General features: G+C 37.6%; 2 protein-coding genes across 3 annotated transcripts; one reads left to right on the top strand and one right to left on the bottom strand.

Moving 5' to 3' along the window:
- Window positions 1–5,855: 5,855 nt before the first annotated feature.
- Window positions 5,856–10,680, bottom strand: timm10.L (translocase of inner mitochondrial membrane 10 homolog L homeolog). Of its 2 annotated transcripts, none has more exon segments than NM_001092061.1 (3): window positions 5,856–6,895; window positions 8,958–9,040; window positions 10,430–10,530. In NM_001092061.1, coding segments are annotated over 2 exon segments (273 nt in total). In that variant the 5' UTR covers window positions 9,029–9,040; window positions 10,430–10,530; the 3' UTR covers window positions 5,856–6,693.
- A 111-nt stretch (window positions 10,681–10,791) lies between these two features.
- On the top strand, window positions 10,792–23,822 carry LOC108712617 (pyroglutamyl-peptidase 1). Its single transcript, XM_018254914.2, has 5 exons — window positions 10,792–10,930; window positions 16,808–16,860; window positions 17,602–17,718; window positions 19,905–20,137; window positions 22,942–23,822. Exons 1-5 carry the CDS (start codon window positions 10,897–10,899, stop codon window positions 23,129–23,131), a joined length of 627 nt encoding a protein of 208 aa, XP_018110403.1. The 5' UTR covers window positions 10,792–10,896; the 3' UTR covers window positions 23,132–23,822.
- The last annotated feature ends 302 nt before the right edge of the window (window positions 23,823–24,124 follow it).

Genomic DNA, 24,124 nt, shown 5'->3' with positions numbered 1-24,124 from the left:
AAGAATTTCGTCTTATACATCTTCGTTATAGAACAATGTATGAAAAGAATTAAAATTTTTCGACAACCTCATTCTGCCCAAAATGTAAAGAACATAATGTGGATATCTTCCACTACATGTGGTCTCGTCCAGTTATAAAATCATTATGGAAAAGGGTTGAATTATATATAGGTGCCATAGCTAAGAGAAGAATAGTATTATAACCACAAATACAATTGTCTTGCAGATTACTCATCTGAAGTACATTATGTTTGTTTATATTTGACGACAGCTACACGTAAATCTGTTTTACCTATTTTGGGTTAAAGGGAATACCCAGAAGTTAGAAGATGTTTTGTCTGACTCTATAAACTATGTCTACAAGAGGCTATAGGGAAGGTAGCCAACCAAATCAACAGCAATTTAAAAAAAGGTGGTCAGTTTATTTAGGTTCATTAGATGATAAAAGAACATTCATACACAGAATATTGGGATACCTTTCACATTATGCATTCTCCGACTAGATTTGAATATAATGAGTTAGGGAAAGGCTCAAACACAGAGGTATAGTAGTGATACAGGTCTTAGCCATTTCTTCTTTGTTGGATTCTTTATTCTATTTTGTAGTTGATGATTGTTTCAGCTAATTATATACATTGTTTTAAATGTAAGCATCTGTAAAATTGTAAAATGCGACAAAGACAATTTGAAAAGAAAAGACTAGCAATACCTGCTATAATCACAACCATCATCACACTCTGCATTTTTTGTACTGAGGAACAAATGCTCTGGTAAAGCAAGCATTTATTAATTCAGTAACAAGGAATTGCTTCATGAACCTGAAATTTGCTGAATAACACCAGATTATATGTAGAGTAATATTTAAAACCTAACTCATTCTTTGACCCATCCATTAAAAGCATATTAAAAGCCAATAATCCTTCTCAACTGGCATTGAAGATCAGTTAGTTTTAATCTCAGTACTTTTTACATTACTGTTTATCTATTCAGATCCTTAAAGGAAAACTATACTCCCAAAATGAATACTTGAGCAACAGATAGTTTATATCAAATTAAGTGGCATATTAAAGAATATTATCAAACTGGAGTATATATTTACAGATCTTGCCTTGAACCACCATTTTGTGATGGTCTGTGTGCTGCCTCAGAGATCACCTGATCAGAAATACTACAACTCTAACTGTAACAGGAAGAAGTGTGGAAGAAAAACACAAAACTCTGTCTTTTAATTGGCTCATGTGACCTAACAAGTATAGTTTGTTTGGTATGTTTGTGTGCACTGTGAATCATATGATCCCAGCGGGCAGCCCTTATTTTTTTAAAATGTCAGTTTTCTATTTATGATTACCCAATGGCTAAAAAAGTATATTATTATGAAAATGGTTTATTTACATGACGCAGGGTTTTACACATGAGCTGTTACACATGAACTGTTTTATGCCATATATTTTTCTAGAGACCTACATTGTTTGCAGGGTATAGTTTTCCTTTAAGGGTAGGACTACATGGACGTTTCGGTGCGATCTGCCGTGCTGCGACAAAATGCTTCAGAAATAAGGTAAGAGATAGAAATGTCGGATGAAGTTGCATCATTGATCCGACGCGACACGACTGTCGGATGCAAATGCAGCGTGCAGCGCTGCATCTGACAGTCGTGTCGCATTGGGTCAATGCTGCAACTTCATCCGACAATGCATTCACTTACCTTATTTCTGCTGCATGCAATTTGTCGCCGGCGTTTTGTTGCAGTGCGTCGGATCGTGCCGAAAACATCCATGTAGTCCTACCCTAAGAGTTAGTATTTAACTGTTCAGCATAACTCCAATATTGCTCCAGATCATTACTACTAATTATTACTCAAAAGTTGTGGAAAACCTTCCTCTAAATCATCCTTATGATTAACCTAGTAATCTTCTTCCACATTCTTTTATTGCATTTGGACATATCCCCCATCTGTTAGAACCAGAAGTACAATAGCTGCCCCTCAGGAGAACATTTGCAAACATAGATAAATACTTCCTCTTTTTCTATAACATTTTCAAAGCCTAGAGGGCTGATTTGTGTCCACAAATGCAGTGCAATGGCACTTTCAAATGCAATTGCCATTTCTTTTTACCTCACAATGCAGAGTTTTTTCCCAGATTTCCAGCAACATTGAAGTCACAAGGGGGCAATGCTTGTCGGGAAATTGCTACGTCTACTGCAATTACATCCAATTTGCCAAAATGACCACAACTGTGTGTGAATTTCATCTTAATTCAGACGTGAAAGTCCCTCTGGTGTTCAATGTGAGCGACAACTGCGCCCGGTCCTTAAAGCGCAAGTATGTTGCAGTAAGTGACATTGAGAGCGAAGGGAACACAGCTGGTCAGGAAGTGGTGGTAGCTCCACAGTTCTCCTGTATCAATAGGTGAGGCAGAGGTCAATTCAGAATGGAAAGCAGAAAGGACTGAGTGGCACCAAAAACAACTATACGGAAATGCAAGAACTTTTTAACACAACAAGTACCTTTCATGAATGCGGTTTTACACCCAATGGATTTGCAGTGAAGTTGCAAGGACCGCAACAACTCAAAGTACATGTAAAGCATACATTTTCCTACCATGTATATAAGTTGGGCATATCTTCCCCACCCAAGCCACATCATTTGTACTGCATATACCCCCTCCATTTGCCAGTACCATCACCAAACATATAGCAGTTTTCACCTGGCGACCATTTTCCCTCTGACATCATCAGTAACATTGACATCTGCACACAGGACATGTATACTGTAAAGTTCATGCAATGCAGAATGCAGGTTTACACAGGCACAAAATGCTTTGGTAAAAAGTTCTGTTGGGGCTGAGTATTGTAATGGTTAAGCTGAGCTCAGGAAAGTTGGTTAGGAGAAAAAAAATAGGATCAGAGAGCAAGAGCAGAGTTTCTATAGGAACCAATAATGCTAGCTCTTCATTGGCTGTTAGACTGGAGGGTGTGTTTAGTAATCTGAGCTGAGAAGAACTGAGCATGCTCATAAGTCAACAGACAAAGCAAATTCTGGAGGGAGGGGGCAGCATGGGTTATAGGAGGATTAAGGGGATCTAAAGTTTTCAAAGAGCTTCACATATTACATTTTTGTGGAGGGGGTTTACATGTCCTTTAAGTCTGGAAAAAGTTCAAGGCAGAGAAAATGGAAGATAAGCTATAACTCTTGCCACCTTTTAGCATTTTAGAAATGTCATTTTTAGAAATGTTGGCCCTAGAGCTACAGAGGGATTTATAGAGACTCGTCAGGCACTCAGGAATGATTTGGCCCAACTATTCAGAATTCTACTACTTGTTGTTCCTGTCTTCGGTTTACAGGCTGTTCTATTCCTCTGTCATGTTAAGACCTTTACTGCCAACACAGCACACAGCTCTTCTTCCATAAACTACTTGACCTATTTCATTTTGCACTTGGTGTGGTTCGTGAAGTGCAATATACACTATTACTCTCCAACTGAATGCAATCTTCTGATAAGACATTTCTGACACAATGTTTTGTCTCCTTGTTAATTTTTTGCACTTTTCAAAATGATTATTACATTCACAAAATGTTTTGCTGGTGACAAAATTAACAAGAGCAAGTATTGTGAACCTTGCAGTTATCCTGATTTATTGTAATTTAAACAGAGCCTCATGGTCTCTTACTGACAGAATATAGATTATATACACTGACTTGTGAGTCCAACTAACTAACTTGGGCAGGCTGTGTGAGTGGCCATACACGGGGAAGGACAAATGCTACTGTTGGACAATACATAAATTTAAATATTAGAAAGAAAGAAACCAAAGATCCAACTAGCGGCACTCAATAAATTGACAACCTTCAATACCATTTAAATTTGCTATGGTGGTCTGTGGTGAACTAGATCATGCAAACACAACCTCAATTAATTTTTAAAACCAAATTTATTAACACATTATAATATAAAAACCCCATGTATGATCAATGCTAGACCTGCAAGGTGGCCACCCTATTGCTTAAGTTTGTCCATGAGCTCATTAAAGGAAGTTATAGTTCACTTGGGAGTTATAATTCACTTGATGACTATGGCGTGACTATTGAGATGCTTGGCATATGTTATATATCAAAGTGAAGGATTGTGGCAGCTAAGGTATTTAGTCCATATCTCAGGGGTCCCAGCGTTTTCCTGTTGTTGCCCCACTTATATCCCCAATGCCTCCTTTACTGCAATTGCCCACCGTAGCAGACCCTGTTCTTGGTGGCAGTATGGGTATCTGTGTATGTGGGGGGAGGGGAAGATGGTTACTCACGGAACCTTTGCTTTATCCAGTCCCAGAGAGCTGTCACATGAACTCCTTTGCATCCATTCAAATGCTGAAATCAAATTTTGCATACACTGCATGCTATAACTTCCAGACGTCCTTGACTCCCTCAAACTAGACTCTATCTGGGACATCAATCGCATTTCATTCTGGCATCACTATTGCAGGTCACAGATCAACATAATTATTGCTAGGCTACTGTTGGACCATACACTTGCTGAAAAGGTTTATCAGATGAAACAGTCAGTCTGGACGAAACAACAGTCATCTAATAGGATCACACATCTGATCTATTAGTGTCACTGCATATTGCACGAAAGGTTTAACAGGAAGGTATTAATGTTTTAGACATTTACATTCTGCACTAGAATGACTTGCCTCTAATTAAAAAAACTGGAAATAATGACTCATCTTTGATCTTTTAATTGGCATGCCAAGTGTGTCAGCCCTGGAAAGATAAGTGACAGCAATGTCTGAGGGAAAGCCAGGGCTTTAATTGAAATCAAACCCATACCACCACAAATGTTTTTAAAAGGGAGACCGATACTTGAAATATTACAAAAAGAAAGGATTGCAAGCATAGATGCAATGCATATCTTGGCCTAAGTTATATAAAAACATGGGACAAAAAGCTGGTGTATAATTATGCAAGGCATAATAATAATTAAGCACACCTGATTATTAAGTGTAAACTATTTGAAAATATATAGTCATCCCTTTTCTCTCTCATGTACAACCATCCTACATGAAGTTGAGGTCAACATTTTTAACACAGAGCTTAAAAACGCATTTACTACAAGCTATTTAAATGGCATCATCTAGAAACAGAATGCCTCTACTTAGCTCATTAAACAGTAATCCTCTTTTTTCGCCATTCATTTCTGGCTGATCACACCCTCAATGGTCATGAAACGTGTTAATGCTTCTCATGCTTCAAAAAACATTAGCATAAAAAGTAGGAGAAACACTGAAAGGCTAATATAATAATCGTTCCACACCTAATATTTTCATTTAATATAAAGGGAGCTTAACATTTTTTAAAGGGATCCTGTCATGGCAAAACATGTTTTTTTCAAAACACCCCAGTTAATAGTGCTGCTTCAGCAGAATTCTTAACGGAAATCCATTTCTCCATTTTTTTAAATTTAATTTTGAAGTCTGACATGGGGCTAGACACACTGTCAGTTTCCCAGCTGTCCCAGTCAAGTGACTTGTGCTCCGATAAACTTCAGTCACTCTTTAAGTTGGAGTGATATCACCCCACTTCTCCCCCCCCCAGCAGCCTAACAACAGAACAATGGGAAAATAACCAGATAACAGCTCCCTAACACAAGATAACAGCTACCTGGTGGATCTAAGAACAGCACTCAAATAAGTAAAATCCAGGTCCCAGTGCTACACATTCACTTAAATTGAATAGGAGGAAACACAGCCTGCCAGAAAGCAGTTCCATTTTAGTTCTTTCTGAAAGCACATGACCAGGCAAAATTACCTGAGATGTCTGCCTACACACCAATATTAGAACTAAAAAAAATTTACACTTATTGGTTGAGGAATTACATTTTATATGGTAGAGTGAATTATTTGCAGTGTAAACAATGTAATTTAGAAATAAAAATGACACCATAAAAATCATGACAGAATCCCTTTAACTAACTCTCCAGATCAAACATTCAAAAGCTACTGTTCCAGGAAGAGGAAAATAGTGTCTAGCCGTTAGATCCTCAAATAAAACAGCACTACGAGTAAGGTAACTTTTATTGTATAAGAGAAAATAATTATTTAATTGCATGTTTTCTATTGCAGTTTGTGAATTTTGAATAAGAACAGCTTATATGTTACAAAAACTAAAGAGAGATCACTGTGCCACTGATAGTAATCTGCTATATGATGCAACCTGCAATCCAGCAAGGGCAACAAAAAAGCAATAAGTTGGGGTATAACCAATATCTGAGTCACTGTTGCCTTAACACTTTTCAGTGTTATTACAGAATACAATATTGGACCAATAGAAATAAATTGATTAGAATGACCGGAACTTGGATTTCATCAGCACAAGTAACACAATTCTTTAGCACACTTTAGTAAATACTACATGGTTAGAACAAACAAGCTACACTCTAATACACTGACTTTTCATTCTCCCAACAGGACTGTTTAAAAAAAAGGGAAATAAAAGGCATAGATAATTATCCAGCTTTCAAAAATCCAACTCCTACAATATTTTGTGAAGAAAAACTGTTCTCAGTCACTTAGATAATGGAAATGAAAAGTCCAGTAGATTTCCTTCAGATCAGTATAGTCTGTTCACTATTTTTTTTTTCCCACCATAAAAATATGGTAATACAGAACTTATATGTCCTTATTTTGCTGGCAATGTTACTATGTGGAAGTCACACCCTGTTGCATTTTCTTCATCAGCTCTTCATCTTGCAGAGACAGCTCGGTAAGCTTCTTTCCCATTCGCTCATGGATGTCCAGATACTTAGAAACACAGCGATCGAGGCATACACTCTCCCCTTTTGACAGTTCGGCCTCTTTGTAGTGTGGAGGAACACACTTTTTATGACAAGCACCAGTCATCCTTAGAAAGACAAAATGTTACATTTCTATGTTAGGCAAATGCAAAGCAGATTTTATGAAAATCAAAAAGAGAGAATGTCAGAGAAAAAGAGTGAGTCAATGATAAAATGTAAAAAAATGGCAAGAACCATCATATTATACAAAAGGTGAAATTAAAAGTTATTGTACAAATATTACTGGTTTAATTTCATTTTCTAATTTGGTAAAATAAACATTTTTCTAAGAATAGAGAGGATATTTTATGGCATGTTTTTTCAACAGAATGGTTCCTTTAGTGCTACCAAGGACAGGACAATGATGAAGAACACATGTATTCCTGTTTAGAATAGAATACAGCTGCAAACAATTCAGGAGCAGACTGAAAAACTAAAATAGGCTCAGATGAGCCTTATCTGTATGTATATAGGGAAAATCAACACTTTTTCATTAATTTAATTTTTCAGTGTGCAGCTGTATATTGATCCCTATACAAAGCAGGCATCTTCCATTAGCACCTGACCCTTAAAATTATATATTTACAGTGGGTTGAGCTCCTTGATTTCAGCATTTTCTGTATCATTAATCCCTGATTGATCCCAATCAAGGATTGACAACTAAACAATATTTCCATGCTGGAGCAAATATATAGTCAGCTGCCCACATGTTTTCCTTCTAGGAGAGGTGAGAAAATAATAAATGATGTAAAGTAAAACAAAAAATAAGAGAGAGAGAGAGAGAGAGAGAGAGAGAGAGAGAGAGAGAGAGAGAGAGAGAGAGAGAGAGAGAGAGAGAGAAGAAATGGAATGTTCAAATAAAATTATAGTATAGTAAATAATGCTAGTATAAGACAGGTGAGTTTCTAAAAGCAATTCAGTTCCACAGAAAAGTTGACGTAGCCATTAACTTAGGGCATTACAGCAAAAGAGCTAGTGCCAACTTCCTACCATTACATTATAGGAAAGATGAAGGATGCTGTATCAGAATTGTGGACAATATATATATATCTCTTCCAGATGAGTATCCTCACTCCAAAATCAATCTTGATAAAGGCAGGGGTGCACGGTAAATCTTGTATACACCAATGTTTCATAGACCAGCACTCCCTTTAATGTCAGACAAACAATCTTTTATTGCATCTTTATCCAACGTTTCGGTCCCTATTTTTTCCTTTTTCAAGGATGATACAAAATGTGATAAAACCAAACATTAAATAACAATGTGCTTCATACCAGACCATTTTTTTAAAACATTTCTTTAAAAAAAAAAATTTGTGCAAATGATGTAACCAACATCTTCATATGTGTTATAAAATAGCAAATATTCAATAAATACTATTGATTTGTATTTATTGAATATTTGCTATTTTATAACACATATTGACCTTGAAAAAGGTCCCAATAGGGACCGAAACGTCGGATATGCATCTGTGAATAAAAACAAGACACTTTTTTCACAAAATCTCTTGGAGTGCGGGTCCATTTGTTCTGTTGTTCTTCAACATTTGCCTTTATCAAGGATATATATATATATATAGATATATATATATATAGATATATATATATATATATATATATATATATATATATACTAGACATTAAGCCCGTTAAATTAACGGGCGCTAGAGGTCCGTGGGGCACATGCGCAGTAGCGCAATCCCACGGACACAGGGACTGGACGCAGAGACACTTCAACTTTATTATATAGGATATATATATATATAAACAAATGAAGGATCAGCAGTAATTTGTGAAATGATGCTCTTTTATTGATATAGCATCTCATCCAATGTAAAAATTGTCAGTTTTTAGCTCAGGTTACATGCAGCCCACCAGAATGTTAGCACACTCACTTGGTTATCTAATGTAAGAAATATTTATTACAGACAAAAAAGTTGGAAGGGGGATACAGCAAAAAGGGAAGGTCAAAGAAATGCAAGGGATGACTGATCATTTCATATCCAACAGTTATGCTTTAGAAATGTCCAGGATACATGCACTGTTAAGGGAAGGTAATGAAGGTAAGGGTATGGGGCATGTATTTAAAATGGAGGGAAATAATGCAAAGTGATGATCCTATACTCATACCTGTTATACATATCAGCCATCATTTCCACCTCTAATTCTGCCGCTAACTGTTGTGCTTTTAATGGATCCATTTCCTGACAAATCTGCATTTGAAACAAATCAATCATTAAACAGTTGTATAAATGTATTAATATTGTAACATGGTTCCAATATACAGACTTATTTTACCAGAAAACCACCCCCACTGATCATTTTAAATAGTTGTACCCTCTCTCTTACAGCTCTCCTTGGGGAGAGCAGTAAGAAGAGCTCAACCCGCACGCGCCCGCGACCCGGAAAAGAGTGTGCAAGGTCGGCCTGAACCCACCTGAACCACGGGTAAACCTGCGGGTATCGGGTCGGCCCGCACAAGTAAAATCAACTGGACTTGCTGTGTTTTATTTCTTGAAAAGGGTTCCACCGGTCACCTTACTGGCTTTCTCAATTTAGAAAGCAGGTTGGATGACTGGTGAAATGTCTTCAAAAAAACCACAGCAAGTCCAGTTGATTTGAATTATTTGTACAGATATGTCCTTCCTATACTTCATGGAGGCCATGCTCATAGAGTCAGTGTCAATAATAAAGAACAGGATTATAATCAGGTGACCTCCAGACTTGGAATAAAACAAACGAGAGGAGGACAATGTCATGTATTTGTATAATGTATTTGTGTAATGTATCTAAACTACAAATAAAAAAGACAATTAAATCCATTCCGGATGCAGCATCCTCCCAAATCAGCAATCTGGGAAATTTTAAGTGGCAGCGGAGATGCAACGTCCAGAAGGGTAGAGCTCCATGAGCGTTTTTTGTCAGATCGACATCTGCCGACGAAATGCACGCGACAAGTCGGATGGAGTCGCACCCGTTAAGATATAATTGGACTGAATGAAAAGTCGAAGTTAACTACACGGTCCAACTGTCGGATGAAGACGCTGCTTTCTGTGTCCATATCAGACAGTCATGTTGGATGTAATGTAGTTGTTACCTCCGACTTTTCATTCAGTCTAATTAGATCTACACGCGTGCGACTCCATCTGTCTTGTCGCGTGCGTTTTGTCGTCGGGCGACGATCCGACCAAAAACGCTCGTGGAACTCTACCCTAAATCTAACTCTTGGAATTGTCAAAACATGCAGCTTAAATCTCTAAAGTCACATTAAAGGGAAATAAGGGAAAGCAGTAGAGGCGCGTGCCTAGGGAAGAAATATAATGAGAACAGGGTGCAATTGCAGGAATGTTAAATATTATGATTTCTTGCAGTTGTAATGTCCAAATTCAAAAGCCAATCAGTAACAACTCATTTTATTTCCTCTCCCTTCCCGTGTGAGTTGGTGTGTCTGTTAACACAACCTGACAGTGGGTATTGGTGAGGCAGTACAACTGGGGCGCACAGGCTGCTACTTTTGTCCTTGGATGAAAAAGCTCCTTGGCCGGCTTCGAACATCCCTAAAGCACAATGTAGACCGGTGTCAAGTTTAAGCATCTCTTCACCTCGACCACTAAAGCATATAATAAACACATTTGGTTTACTAGACTAGAGACACATCTAAACTGCAATTCCTTCCATTCATACTACGACACCAGCTCTCGCAAAACACTCACCTATATTCCACACGAGACAGAACTTGCTAATAACTTCCGGTGCACGTCAGGACAAGGGCACCGGAAGCTTAGATAGGATCATAGAGTTGTAAAAGCCCTTGGCAATTGTACGTAGTTGCTATAGAAGCGTGTAAAATCCTGCCACTCTTGTTGCAGCGTTAGCGAAAACTTTCAGGAAGAGAACACTGAAAATGAGGCTTGGGACGCAACTTGAGAGCTTAATGTTATCACATGACTCGCTGTTTCCCTTGTGTAGATATTAGTTGGAGCCGACCTGTGCAGCAGGTGACAGGACCGGACACGGTAGTGTTGGTTCCGATCTTTTTAAGAGGGTGAGGTAGAAGGGTCGTAACGAGATGGAGGAGCAAAAGATAGCTGTGGTGGTGACTGGTAAGTGACAGAAAGCAGCCATTGTCGGCAGTTCTATTCTCACTTGTGTTTTTACTTATCGTGGCTGGGTGTTAAATTATTATAAAACAGTGGAAGATTTGTTGGGTTAAACTGTCTAAATATTTTTAAGCTGTGTACTGATATTGTGGTATCTCCAAATATTTAAATTGCTTACATATACACTTATTCTTTGCAAGGGAAAGGGCTGCTGTCTGTATAGTGTGATTACAACAACGTATTGTCTGTGGCAACATTATTTATACTTAAATTGCTATTTAAAGCTAAATCTACTCGATATTACTATACCCTGCTGCTAATGTATTATATATCTATTATTACATGTAATTCCTAGAGCAGCAGCACATTTTTGTAGTGCTTTGCAGAGCATGTTCATCATTCTTTGCCAGAGCGGTGCTTACAGTCTAAAGTCCCTGTCATTTTATCATGAACCAATAAACCTGCCTGTAAGCTTTTTTTGGAGTTTGTGAGGAAACCGGAATAAGCCTGCACACGCATAAGAAGAACATACAAACTCCTTGCAGATAGTGCCCAGGCCAGTATCAAATTGAGGACCCCAGCGCTGCAGGGATAGAAGTGCTGCCCTACCACAAATCTAGACCATTTAGGGGGAGGTTTAGATTGATTGTTTATTTTCTGTACAGTGACTTTTAAAATAATATCTTCAAATATATATCTTTACCTGTGTTTTGAGTTAGCAATCCGATTAGGTGAGAAAAAGAAATGTTGCCCTCAGTTCAGAAATGTAGAAACACTAAGGGGCAGATTTACTAAGCTCAAGTGAATTTTGGAAGTTAAAAAAGTTCGAATTTCGAAGTAATTTTTTGGGTACTTCGACCATCGAATAGGATACTACGACTTCGAATTTACTTCGACTTTGATTCAAAGTAAAAATCGTTCGAATATTTTACCATTCAATAATCGAAGTACTGTCTCTTTAAAACAAACTTCGCCAAATTAAAGCTACCGAAGTGCAATGTTAGCCTATGGGGACCTTCCACAGCACGTTTCTACGCTTTTTTGATCGAATAAAAATCCTTTGATCGATCGCTAAAAATCGTTCGAATCAAACTATTTAATCGTTCGATCGTACTATTTCTATTCGATCGTTCGAGTACACTAAAAATCCTTCGACTTCAATATTCAAAGTCTAAGGATTTCAATTCGAGGGTCGAATTTCGAAGTTTTTTTAACTTCAAAATTCGATCCGTAGTAAATCTGCCCCTAAGTTAGGCTTGTTTGGACAAAAGTTGCCAAATTAGTATGAATCTGTATCTGCTGTCTTTCTTGTTGTGTCACAGTACAGTCATGTTTCCTAACCATAAATAGGCACCATACACATCTTTTCTTTCACCGAGCAGGTATATAACAGCTCCAAACCTGCCATCAGTCTCAGCAGCTGCTAAGACTGATGGCAGACATGTAACTGCTAAAGTACATCACAGACCTGTACAAGTGTATTTATAATCTAGTGAATTGCAATAATAGTTTTGTCTTTTTGTGTGTGGTGTTTTTGAGTAGACCCCGCGGGAGTGGTGGGGAAAATGGGGGCCCTGACCACAGGGTCTGTTTCCTGTATAGCATTGAAATCCCCCTCCCGACCACTTTCTTTTTCTTTAAGTAGACGCACTTGCTCCTTGGCGAACGGCGTGGGGGGGGGGGTGCTGGAATATTTGCCTCCGAATATTTTTCTGGTGGGGGGGGGCCCGGCGCCCTGTTGTTACACCCCTGTATTATCACCTTAGATCCAAAAGAAACAGGCTTGCATAAATTTTGCATCTCATGTACCCTTTTTATTGCTCATCTTTCTATCCAAGCCCCCTTTGTATTTCAATCTCTTATATAAATTAGTGCATGGTTGCTTAGAGTAATTTGGATCCTAGCAACCAGACTGCTAAAATTGCAAACTGGAGAGCTACTGAATAAAATGCTAAATAACTGAAACAACTGCAAATTGTCTCAGAATATCTCTTTCTACATCATACTAAAAGTTAACTCAAGGGTGAACAACCCCTATTAATACCTTTTATATTAAAAAATGGAATTCTAATTGCAGATCATTATTAATAGTAGTGTGTTTAGAAGAGCAATTTGCATTGTTGTCATGTTACAGAAATATAATGTCCACAATAAAAGGAAGAACATGCCTTGTCTTTACAGAGGAAAGGGTTCAAACGCAGACACAGATTCTAATTTTCCATCTGTTGTTTGTGTGCCAGTCAGTGCAAAGTTCACTAAATGTACTTTCTATCTAAGGGCACTCCTTTGTTATGCAACTGCATGATAATTTGAAAATAGAGCTCACATCTAGTGACCAAAACTGACATGTATTTTTTGCTCATCATGGTGCCAGATGCCCCACTCACCATATCCACAGCATGTGCCCATAATTCTATCGGCAGCCTACAGGACAGCCATTAGCATTGGAGAGATACTGGAACAAGCTTTGCAGTCTGTTTCCAGTAATTCTGGATCTGCAGCTCCATTTGTATATAACGCCTTACAAATACACATGGGCATAATATAGTGTAATCCTGCCCTATATGTGCACACGGTCTCCAATAATAATTAAGAAACATGTATTTAATATTGCACGTAATACTGCAAGACTCCAGTAATTTACAAACAAAAGTTTATTATCCCCAACCATACTGCAGGTACATATATACCTTTATATGACTACAGATTACTGGCACATATTGTATGTACATAGTCTCCAATATTGCTGTACACATTATTCCCACTTAGAGGCAAATTTATCAAGGGTCAAATTTCGAATTCATGGGCAAATTCATTTCCCATAAACTCGAAATTCAACCAATCGAAATTTATTATAAAAATCAAATTTTCTAAACTCGGGTGAATATGATTGACCCGAAAACTCGAATCAAATTTGATTCAAGTTTTAAAAACTCGAATGCAAAAATCACCAAATTGATCCGTGGACCTCTCCCATTGACTTATACAGCAATTCGGCAGGTTTTAGGCGTCGAATGGTCTCATTCGAGTTCTTAAAGGGCAAGAGAGTGATAAATCTCGAAAATCGAATTTGAATATTTTTAAAAACTCTAATCGGTGGTGCATGTAAATGAGATTGCCACAATGATATAGCTGATAAAGCATTTTCTGATTACTGTCATATTATATATTTATATGTCTCTTGCCCTGGTAAAATATTTTTTTCTCCACTCTTGTCTCAAATTCATTTCTCTTCTTTCTCTTAGTTAATCCTTTACTATCTGTACTTTAGACAGGCTGAATGCCAAACACTTGTATGTGAATGTGGATATGGTCTTAAAAGTTCTTGTTGTAATGTGGGTGTGGTTAAAAACAGGGAGTGGTCTACACTGGCTCCTATTATTGGCCCTCTACCATGTAGGCCAGATAAATTCCAGCCCTCGGTACCACAGAAGTTGCTCAGCACTGGCCTAGGCTAAAGATATGGGGTCAATATATGCTTTAACATGTTTGGGAAAAATAAAGACTTTGAAGATTTTAAATTGTGCAATAGTTATATGTTGATATCTTCAGTGCGTATGCATGGTCACTAGGAGAACTTATTGCACAAACTAGATTTTTAAGATAGTTCCTATACATATTTACTAAAAGGCAAAGAGGTATTGCCCTGCAACTCTTTTCTTCGCTTAGCATTGAATGAATTGGCTGCCAATATGATTCACAATGTGCAAATGAGGAAGAAAGGGATGGAGCATGCGCTGCTGATCTATACAAGAAGTAGTGCAGACAGGGTCTCATGCAATATTAGGTCCTGAGCTGACCCAATGGAGAAGACATTAAAAAATGCAGATCTCTGCAAGATGTATTGGAGTCAGAATCTTCTCCACTGGGGCAGCGCTGGACCTAATATTGGATAAAACTATTGTAAATTGTAAGGAACCCAATGATTTTCCATAAATATATAAAGAATTCACTTTCCACTGTGACATTTTAGTCCGATATATAGACCTTGAATTATGGTTCAGAAATACCGTATATACTCGTGTATAAGCCGACCCGCGTATAAGCCGAGGTACCTAATTTTACCTATGAAACCCAGAAAAACGTATTGACTCGCGTATAAGCCTAGACACAACTCAGAAAAGTCTCAGAAATATCAAACAGTCGGTTTAATGTTAAAAATCAAGCCATGATGCTTAAAACATTAATTCATAAAAACAAGCACAAGTTTAAAAAAAAATGTAATTGATTGGCCAGGCAGCAGCTAGTCGTACCCACCTCATAACAAAGGGAACAAACATCCCAACAGATCCACTCAATAGCTGAGCCACATACCGTATATAAATAAAATACAGGTGCTAATAGCAGCAGTGATGTTACCAGTACAAAGAGGCTCTGCCCTGAGCTCTGTTAACCACTCGAAGCCTCTAACTGCAACCCCCAGCGTTCTACTGACAGCAGAGGATTGTGGGAATTGTAGTTAACTGAGTCGCCTTACTCGCCTTACTTGAAACTCAAATCTCTACACCCGCAGTGTCCGGTCCCAAACCGATCGATTTTTCTCACCGCAGCTCCCGGTCGTTCTCTCCCCCAGACCTCGAACCTCAGCACAGCTGACATCTTTACGTACCGGTAACATCTCCCGTATGCCAGAGAAAGACATGCCGGGAGGAGTAGTTTTAGCTCTGCCCGAAGGGAATTGCGGCTTGTGCGCAGGCGCGGCTGAGAGAAACAGGAAGTACGGTACGGTAGTTGAGAGTAAGGGGAGACTGAAGTCAAAGAGTAGCAGGTACTGGGGTGGGTTTGTTGGTGGGACGGAGGAGGGTTTAAAGGACCAGATGAAGAGCGGGGACACTAGTACTTCTATACATATACCGTATGTCACTCATAAATAAGTCATTGGGTTTAGCGCTGTCCATGAACCACGTGATGTCCCTGGGTAGAACATAGGCAGGATGCGTTGCCATGGAACCTCTCTCTCTCTTACTGCCTCTCACCTCGCTGACCCGCGTATAAGCAGAGGAACGATTTTCAAGCACATTTTGGGTGCTGAAAATCTCTGCTTATATGCGAGTATATACGGTAAATGTTAAATTAAAATGGTTATTGTACTTTTAGTTCCTCAGTTTTCTTCTGAGATCATAATAGTCTTCCACTAGACTTTTTTTCCCTCTGATTTTGAAACATGATTAAATGTATGAGATATGGCTTAAAAATGTCATATTTCTTATTTATATTAGCCATGATATTGTTAAAAGAATTGTAAACCCTAAAACATATTAATGTAAAATTGTTCCAGTCACTTTTCTAAGCACTACAATTTACATTATTTTGTTTTTAGTGTTCAAGATAACCTTTTTTTAAACTACCGTAATATAATTTGAAACGACAGTGCCACCTGCTTGCGAATAAGGCCGAGCAGCTACATTTGGTTAAAAAGGAATTTTTTTGAGAAACTGAATGTCTTGAGATGTTCCTCTGCTTAGAACATACCATTTACATATCATATGGCTCTTCTCTGCTTACTAGCATCATTTTCTAAGCAGAGCAACATCAAAGAGCAATCATTTTCCATTTTTCAAATCGATTTAGCAGATGTAATGCTGCAAAAGGCACACTTGCAATTTTAATTCTCTAAAATTCTTTAAAAAGTGTACAGCATATGTAATAATTCAACACTATAGTCAGGGGGAAGTGTAGAGAAAATGGTCATAAGTGCTCAGACCTTGTAAGACAAAGGCAACCCACCCATAATTATGTTGATTGGGCAGGTAAAACAATTGTCGAAACATTTACTTTGAGTTTAAGACCTATTATTTATCCATACAACAGAACCTACAAAAAAGCACATGGTTTTACTGTAAACCAAAATTCACAGTTTTTTTTTTTTTATCATTGCAGGATTTGGCCCTTTTGGAGAACACACTGTGAATGCAAGTTGGGTTGCAGTTCAGGTACATGTCTACCCACTCTGGGCCTATGTCTTTTCCTAAATTAGTAAACTCCTAAAAACTACCCTAGATCCTTTTTAGGGCAGAGACACACATGGAGATTTGGGGAGATTAGGCTCCCAGTGACAAATCGCCTCTTCTTTGGGCGACTAATCTCCCCGCAATGCCTTCGCGCTGGCTAGAATTTAAATTGCCGTTGGGATGGCACTCGGAGCACTTTGTTTTCCGAAGTTGCCCTAAGTTTCCTCATGAGGGCAGTTAGGGGAGATTAGTTGCCCGAAGAAAATTTGATTTGTTGCCGGGCGACTGAATCTCTAGGAATTTCCACGTGTGTCTCTGCCCCAAAAGTGGTAGTTCACTTCTAAATTAACATGCTGCTTCTCTTTATTTATTTTACAGTTAATTCTTGTTTAGACCCTTGGTTTTACTTGAAAACATTCAGCTTTGCCTTTCTTCTGCAATGCTTTTTCAAAAGTCCATCTATTCCCTGCATTGGTTCAGCCTTGAATTTCTGTGTCTTGCCATGTTGTACACGTTTAGGCCCACTAGATTGTAGACATATGTAGAAATGTAAATTGTAGGAATATTGTGTGTCTAGATATTGCCTGAATGTGTTGGAGTAAGAAGTGGCTTCAGAGGTTGCTTTTAATAGCAACAGTAAGTCATCCAAGCTATCATCTTATGCTGCATACTTTCACTAGTATATTCCGATACTTCGTTTCTTGTAATAAACTTGTCTTCTAGGAAATGGAAAAGTTGGGCTTGGGAGAAGAGGTAGATTTGAATATTTATGAAATTCCAGTTGAATATGAGACTGTTCAAAGACTAATCCCAGCACTGCGGAAAAAACACAAACCAAAGGTAAAAATATTATAACATGTACAGGGTTAAAAAAAAAAAAAGTAAAAAAAACATGAGATTTCAGGCAGTCATGTTGTAATCTATTACCTCTAGCTACCCTGGATTTAACTACCTGTTAAAGACTCCCCCACCCCACAACATCTTCCAAGAAAGTATCACCACAAGGTTGCCCCATATCGCCAATGGATCCTACAAATATGGTGATAATGCAAATGAAATTTGGTAGAAAATATTATTGCCTTGTAAAATGTGTATTATTTTTATTAATGTTATTAGTAAGAGGGATGGTTTTTGAGCGGCTTGTTCCCGTTCATCACAGGCAATTTCAAATGACATTAGACTGTATTGTCTGTGAATAATTGATATTCATGTAATAGTTCCTGAGCCTTTTTCCCATTAAATGACTTTTAGATACACTTGTAACCACTGACAGTCATTATACTCTATACAGTATATGAGTAGCTGCAGTAATATAACAGAAAATGCAGTATCTAGTAGAATTAAGTCAAAGGCAAGTGGACATTAGGGTTTTTCTTGAACTTTACAAGCCACTTGGATGAGTGGAGAAACGTTTTCAAGAAAAACTCTAAGAGGCATATTTATCAAGCATCAAATTTCGAATTCATGTGTATTTTTTTAAAACTCCCATAAACTTGAAATTTAAATCTAAATTTATTAATAAAATCGAATTTTCTCAACGGACTAATTGAAAACTCAAATTGAATTCGATTTGAATTAGAGAAACTCTAATTTGTTTCAAATTAGAAAAACTCAATTCAAAATCGAGTTTTTCCTAATTCAAAATCGAGTTTTTCCTAATTCAAAATCGAGTTTTTCCTAATTCAAAATCGAGTTTTTCCTAATTCAAAATCGAGTTTTTCCTAATTCAAAATCAAGTTTTTCCTAATTCAAAATCGAGTTTTTCCTAATTCAAAATCGAGTTTTTCCTAATTCAAAATCGAGTTTTTCCTAATTCAAAATCGAGTTTTTCCTAATTCAAAATCGAGTTTTTCCTAATTCAAAATCGAGTTTTTCCTAATTCAAAATCGAGTTTTTCCTAATTCAAATCAAATTTGATTTAAGAAAACTATTTAAATTAGAAAAACTTGTTTCGATTTAGAAACTTGTTTCGAATTAGAAAAACTTGTTTCGAATTAGAAAAACTTGATTTGACTTTGAAAAACTCGACTCGACTTTGAAAAACTCGACTCGACTTTGAAAAACTCGACTCGACTTTGAAAAACTCGACTCGACTTTGAAAAACTCGACTCGACTTTGAAAAACTCGACTCGACTTTGAAAAACTCGACTCGACTTTGAAAAACTCGACTCGACTTTGAAAAACTCACTTTTAGTTAATGTCAGGAAGGCTGCAAACATCACCAAATTGATCCCTCAAACCCTACCATTTACTTATACAGTAATTTGGCAAATTTTAGATGGCGAAGAGTCTAATTCTTAAAGGCCCAGAGTATGATAAATCTCGAAATTCGAGTTTGGATAATTTACAAATTGAGAGTTTTGACCCTTAATAAATCTGCCCCTAAATGTCCAGTTACTTTTGACTTAATTCTACTACATGCTGTATAACATGACCTGGATAAATGAGAATCTTCATAGACATAACAGATAATGTGCATGCGCAAGGCATCCATAATTTACTTTAGGCTGTGCAGAATAAAAAAATGCTTTAATATAGTTAGTAAGCCAAAATGTAATCTTTAAAGGCTGCAGTAAATGGATGTCTGGTAAGGAGAAACTGATCCAATACATGTCTGTGTTATCTGTGCTGCGGTGATTTGATGATTTGTAAAAAAAAAAAAATCATTATTCGCCATCCTCTCGCCTCCTGCCCCCCGTCCCCCTATATCCAGTGTCTTCAAACTTTACCAGTCCAGTCAACACTTGGCAATGTAATGGTAATGTAAGGCAATTCGTAGGCTGACAATGCTTCCACACTTGGCAGTGAGTGTTCCATACAAGGACAATTCACAGTTTGAGAAGGGGTGACCTAAATACATGGCCCTATGTATATTGTGTCTGTAAGCTTTTGGCCGTCTAGTATGTATATGATATGAGTTTTTGTAAGGCTTGCTAAGAACCTGCATTTCACCCAGTTACAACTAAGGCAGAATTTTGGTTGGTGCAACAATAAAAGCCCATCACACCTGTTTATTTGTTCTGTAGGTGATTGTTCACGTAGGAGTGTCTGGCATGGCTACAGCTATAACACTAGAGAAATGTGGTCACAACACAGGCTACCAGGGTCTTGATAATTGTGAATTCTGCCCTGGCACGCAGTGTTGTGTGGAAGGAGGACCAGAATGCTTGCACTCCATTATCGACATAGATACAGTCTGCAAGAGAGCTGCTGCAGCTGGCCTGGATGTTCAGTTCACTGTGTCTACAGATGCTGGCAGGTATGTTTGTTGGGATAAAAATACATAAAATTAACCTTACCAATCATTGCACGGTATTCTTTGTAATCCACAAAAATAAAAGACATAGTTAAATGCACAATTATGCAAGGGCCCAGCTCATCATAATCCAGCAATCTGAATGATGTATATGTTCTATACAGCAGATTGTGTGCTGATCTGGGGCAATGGCATATTGGAGTGATTTCCAGTGGTTTTCTTCCTACAAAATTTCCATTTTGACACGCTGAATGCAATGCATTTTGATTTGCCCCTTGATTGACTTGCATAAGTAATCACCTAAACACTGTCAATGTACTAGTTGGTCAGGCAATTAACACTCAAACGTAACTGTGAGACATTCAGGTCCATTGAGGGGCAATTTTAAACATTTAGCTGCCCACCCACCAATTCTGCTTTGTGCCTTTGCCTATAGAAGATAGATTCTCGTGTTTTAAGGGGTAAAATAAAGCAAAACATTAATTTTAACAGTTTATTCATTGATTTCACACCATGTAACAGTGTTGATTGTGGCAACAGCCATTATGCAGAAACCTGTATCAGTAAGCCCTCTGTGTTCACTGCACACACAGGGGCAGATTTACTAAGGGTCGAATATCGAGGGTTAATTAACCCTCGATATTCGACTAGGAACTAAAATCGTTCGACTTCGAATATCGAAGTCGAACGATTTAGCGCTAATCCTACGATCGAACGATCGAAGGATTATTCGTTCGATCGAACGATTAAATCCTTCGAATCGAACGATTCGAAGGATTTTAATACAACGATCGAAGGAATATCCTTCGATCAAAAAAACGCAGGCAAGCCTATGGGGACCTTCCCCATAGGCTAACATTGACTTCGATAGCTTTTAGCTGCCGAAGTAGGGGGTCGAAGTTTTTCTTAAAGAGACAGTACTTCGATTATCGAATGGTCGAATAGTCGAACGATTTTTAGTTCGAATCGTTCGATTCGAAGTAGTAGTCGAAGGTCGAAGTAGCCCATTCGATGGTCGAAGTAGCCCAAAAAACACTTCGAAATTCGAAGTTTTTTTAATTCGAATCCTTCACTCGAGCTTTGTAAATCTGCCCCACAAACTGTGTTTGCCAGAGTTATTTTAATGGGGTGTTTCGACTTTAATTAACTTTAAATGTGTTTATAGAATAGCCATTTTTAAGCAACTTTTCAATTGGTCTTCATTATTTATTTTTTATAGTTTATTTGCCTTCTTCTGACTCTTTCCAGCTTTCAAATTGGAGTCTCTGACCCCATCTAAAAACAAATACCTCTGTAAGACTACAGATGTATTGTCAGGCCCTCTCCAATTCATATTCCACTCCTTATTCAAATCAATGCATGGTTGCTAAGGTAATATGGACCCTAGCAACCAGATTGCATAAAGTGAAAAACTGGAGAGTTGCTGAATAAAAAGCTAAATAACTCAAAAACCACAAATATTACAAAATTAAAACTGATTGCAAATTGTTTCAGTCAGAATATCACACTCTACATAATACTAAAAGTTATTTTAAAGGCGAACAACCCCTTTAACATGCAATTTTCAGCTCTTGACATCCAGTCATTGGAGCACCTCAAGGTCCTAAATACAGTCATATATTAATATATTTGCCTGCTTTTGCATGGTCTTGTATTGATTATGAATGTTTATTGGTCTTCAAATACTTAAGGGGGAACTCCACGCAAACATAACTTTTTTTTTTTTTTTTTTTTTTTTTTTTGAAAAGTAAACATAATTTCAAGCAACTTTGCAATATACATCATTTAAAAAATATGCAGACTATACCTGATTTTTAATGGTTTCTGACAGTTCCCAAAGCCTAGCCCCTGCTCTCCTGCTGATCTCTCTGACTACTTTGCTGAGCTGGCTGACTACTGTTACTTTGTATCAACAACCAGCTGTCCTCAGCCTGCATCCTCCATACCCCACAATTCCCTGCACACAAGATTTCAATAAGGAAAGGAACATCACAGTGCAATGCATTGTGGGTTATGTACTTCCTGCATGCTGTCTGTAAGCTGTGGAGAAGCTGTTACAATTTGTAACATCGGTGTTTTAGCCCCTCCTTCCCTGCCAGGATTTCAAATGATGCAGAAGGAGAAGAATTGTTAAACAGCTGGATTTCTGCATAGAAAATGGTATTTATTCATACTTTTTGAAGAAACAGGTAACTGTGATAGATATATTGGGGGTTTCTGTGTTATGTGGACCTCTTTGGATATTTGCTTAAAGGAAAACTATACCCCCCAAACAATGTAGGTCTCTATTAAAAGATACTGAGTAAAACAGCTCATGTGTAAAACCCTACTTCATGTAAATAAACCATTATCATAATAATATACTTTTTTAGTAGTATGTGCCATTGGGTAATCATAAATAGAAAATTGCCATTTTAAAAAATAAGGGCCACCCCCTGAGATCGTACGATTCACTGTGCACACATACAAACCACATGTAAGGTCACACGAGCCAATTAACAGACAGATTTCTGCCTTTTGCTTCCTCACTTCTTCCTGTTACAGTTAGTGTTGTAGTATTTCTGGTCAGGTGATCTCTGAGGCAGCACAGATAGAGTCACGAAATGGTGGTTCAAGGCAAGAGATGTAAAAGGGCAATATTTATGTAAATATATATTCCAGTTTGGCAAGATTCTTTAATATGTCATTCAATTTGATATAAACTATCTGTTGCTTAAGTATTCATTTTGGGGGTATAGTTTTCCTTTAAGATAAATGGTAGCTATGAGAAATGGTGCTATATTTTATTTTTTTTCTCCTTCTTTTAGATACCTCTGTGATTTTACTTACTACACCTCCTTATACCAGAGCCATGGCAGATCGGTATTCATCCATGTACCCCCTCTAGGGAAACCCTACACAGCAGTACAGCTGGGCCAGGCTATTCAAACCATTATCAGGGTGATACTTGACATGCTAGAGCAATCTGAAGACCATCTTAACTGTGGCCACAGTTAGAACTGACCAACATGAAGATATCCCTTGCTACAATACAACTGACTGCCTATACTGCAGATTTCTAAGTGCACTTTGGTCACCTAACAGGAAATGTAATCATTGCCACTTATTTGTATTCTATGAACCATGTCAAATTTAAAATTTGCATTTGCCAGTAATAGTCATCATTGAGTGTATTTCTGTTTTCTTATCTGACAGACATTAAGGCTAGTTAATTCATCCATGAAGAACGTCTTTTTTTCCTCCTCACACAACAAGGAGTTTGAAACCACCTGGCTTAGTTTGTATTGTGCTATATAGGATGTATCCAGATTAATTTATTTTACTAAAATGTATTATTCTCACTTTAATTTGTATTTAGTGAATAGATGGCTAGCTTTGAATCAAATTATTTAGGCATGATCTAGGGAATTTATGTTTATTTGCTACGTTATAAAGGAAGTATGTTATGTGAACATCAACTGTTCATCTTTTTTAGCCAAAAATTGACAACCATGACAGAAACAAGAAGGAGGTTTTATTTGGTGCAATATTAAGTTATATGTAAACGCATCTTAGAGCTTAAGATGGCCATACACGAGCCTCCCTGTGAACGATCTTGTTGGCTATCCATTTGTTTTAACAAATAATTCATCTTTCAATGGTTAACGATATGTGAGAAGACTTCTGTCTTTGTCTAACATATATTAACCAATGGCTGTCTGAACATTTGTTTAACTAGGATTATCTAGTCGTTGCATCCACTGACTGATTTCATTGTTTCACTAAAAAAAATATTTAAACCTGTCCAATCTATTGTAACAATAAGTAGGCAATCTTAACAGATTGTTCTAAAATCAATCGTTTCACATGACAAAATCTTCTTGTGTATGGGCACCTTAAGGGTCAGTCCACACAGCAGATTCAGGGAGATTATTGCGACAAATTGGCTCTTCCTCAGGGCGACAATCTCCCCGAACTGCATTTTCCCTGCCCTTCACCGGCTAAAATGAA

This window comes from Xenopus laevis, chromosome 1L (genome assembly GCF_017654675.1).
Source record: "Xenopus laevis strain J_2021 chromosome 1L, Xenopus_laevis_v10.1, whole genome shotgun sequence".
NCBI classification, from domain to species: domain Eukaryota; kingdom Metazoa; phylum Chordata; class Amphibia; order Anura; family Pipidae; genus Xenopus; species Xenopus laevis.
Note: the sequence above shows the minus strand (reverse complement) of the source record. Positions and strands in the feature narration are given on the sequence as shown.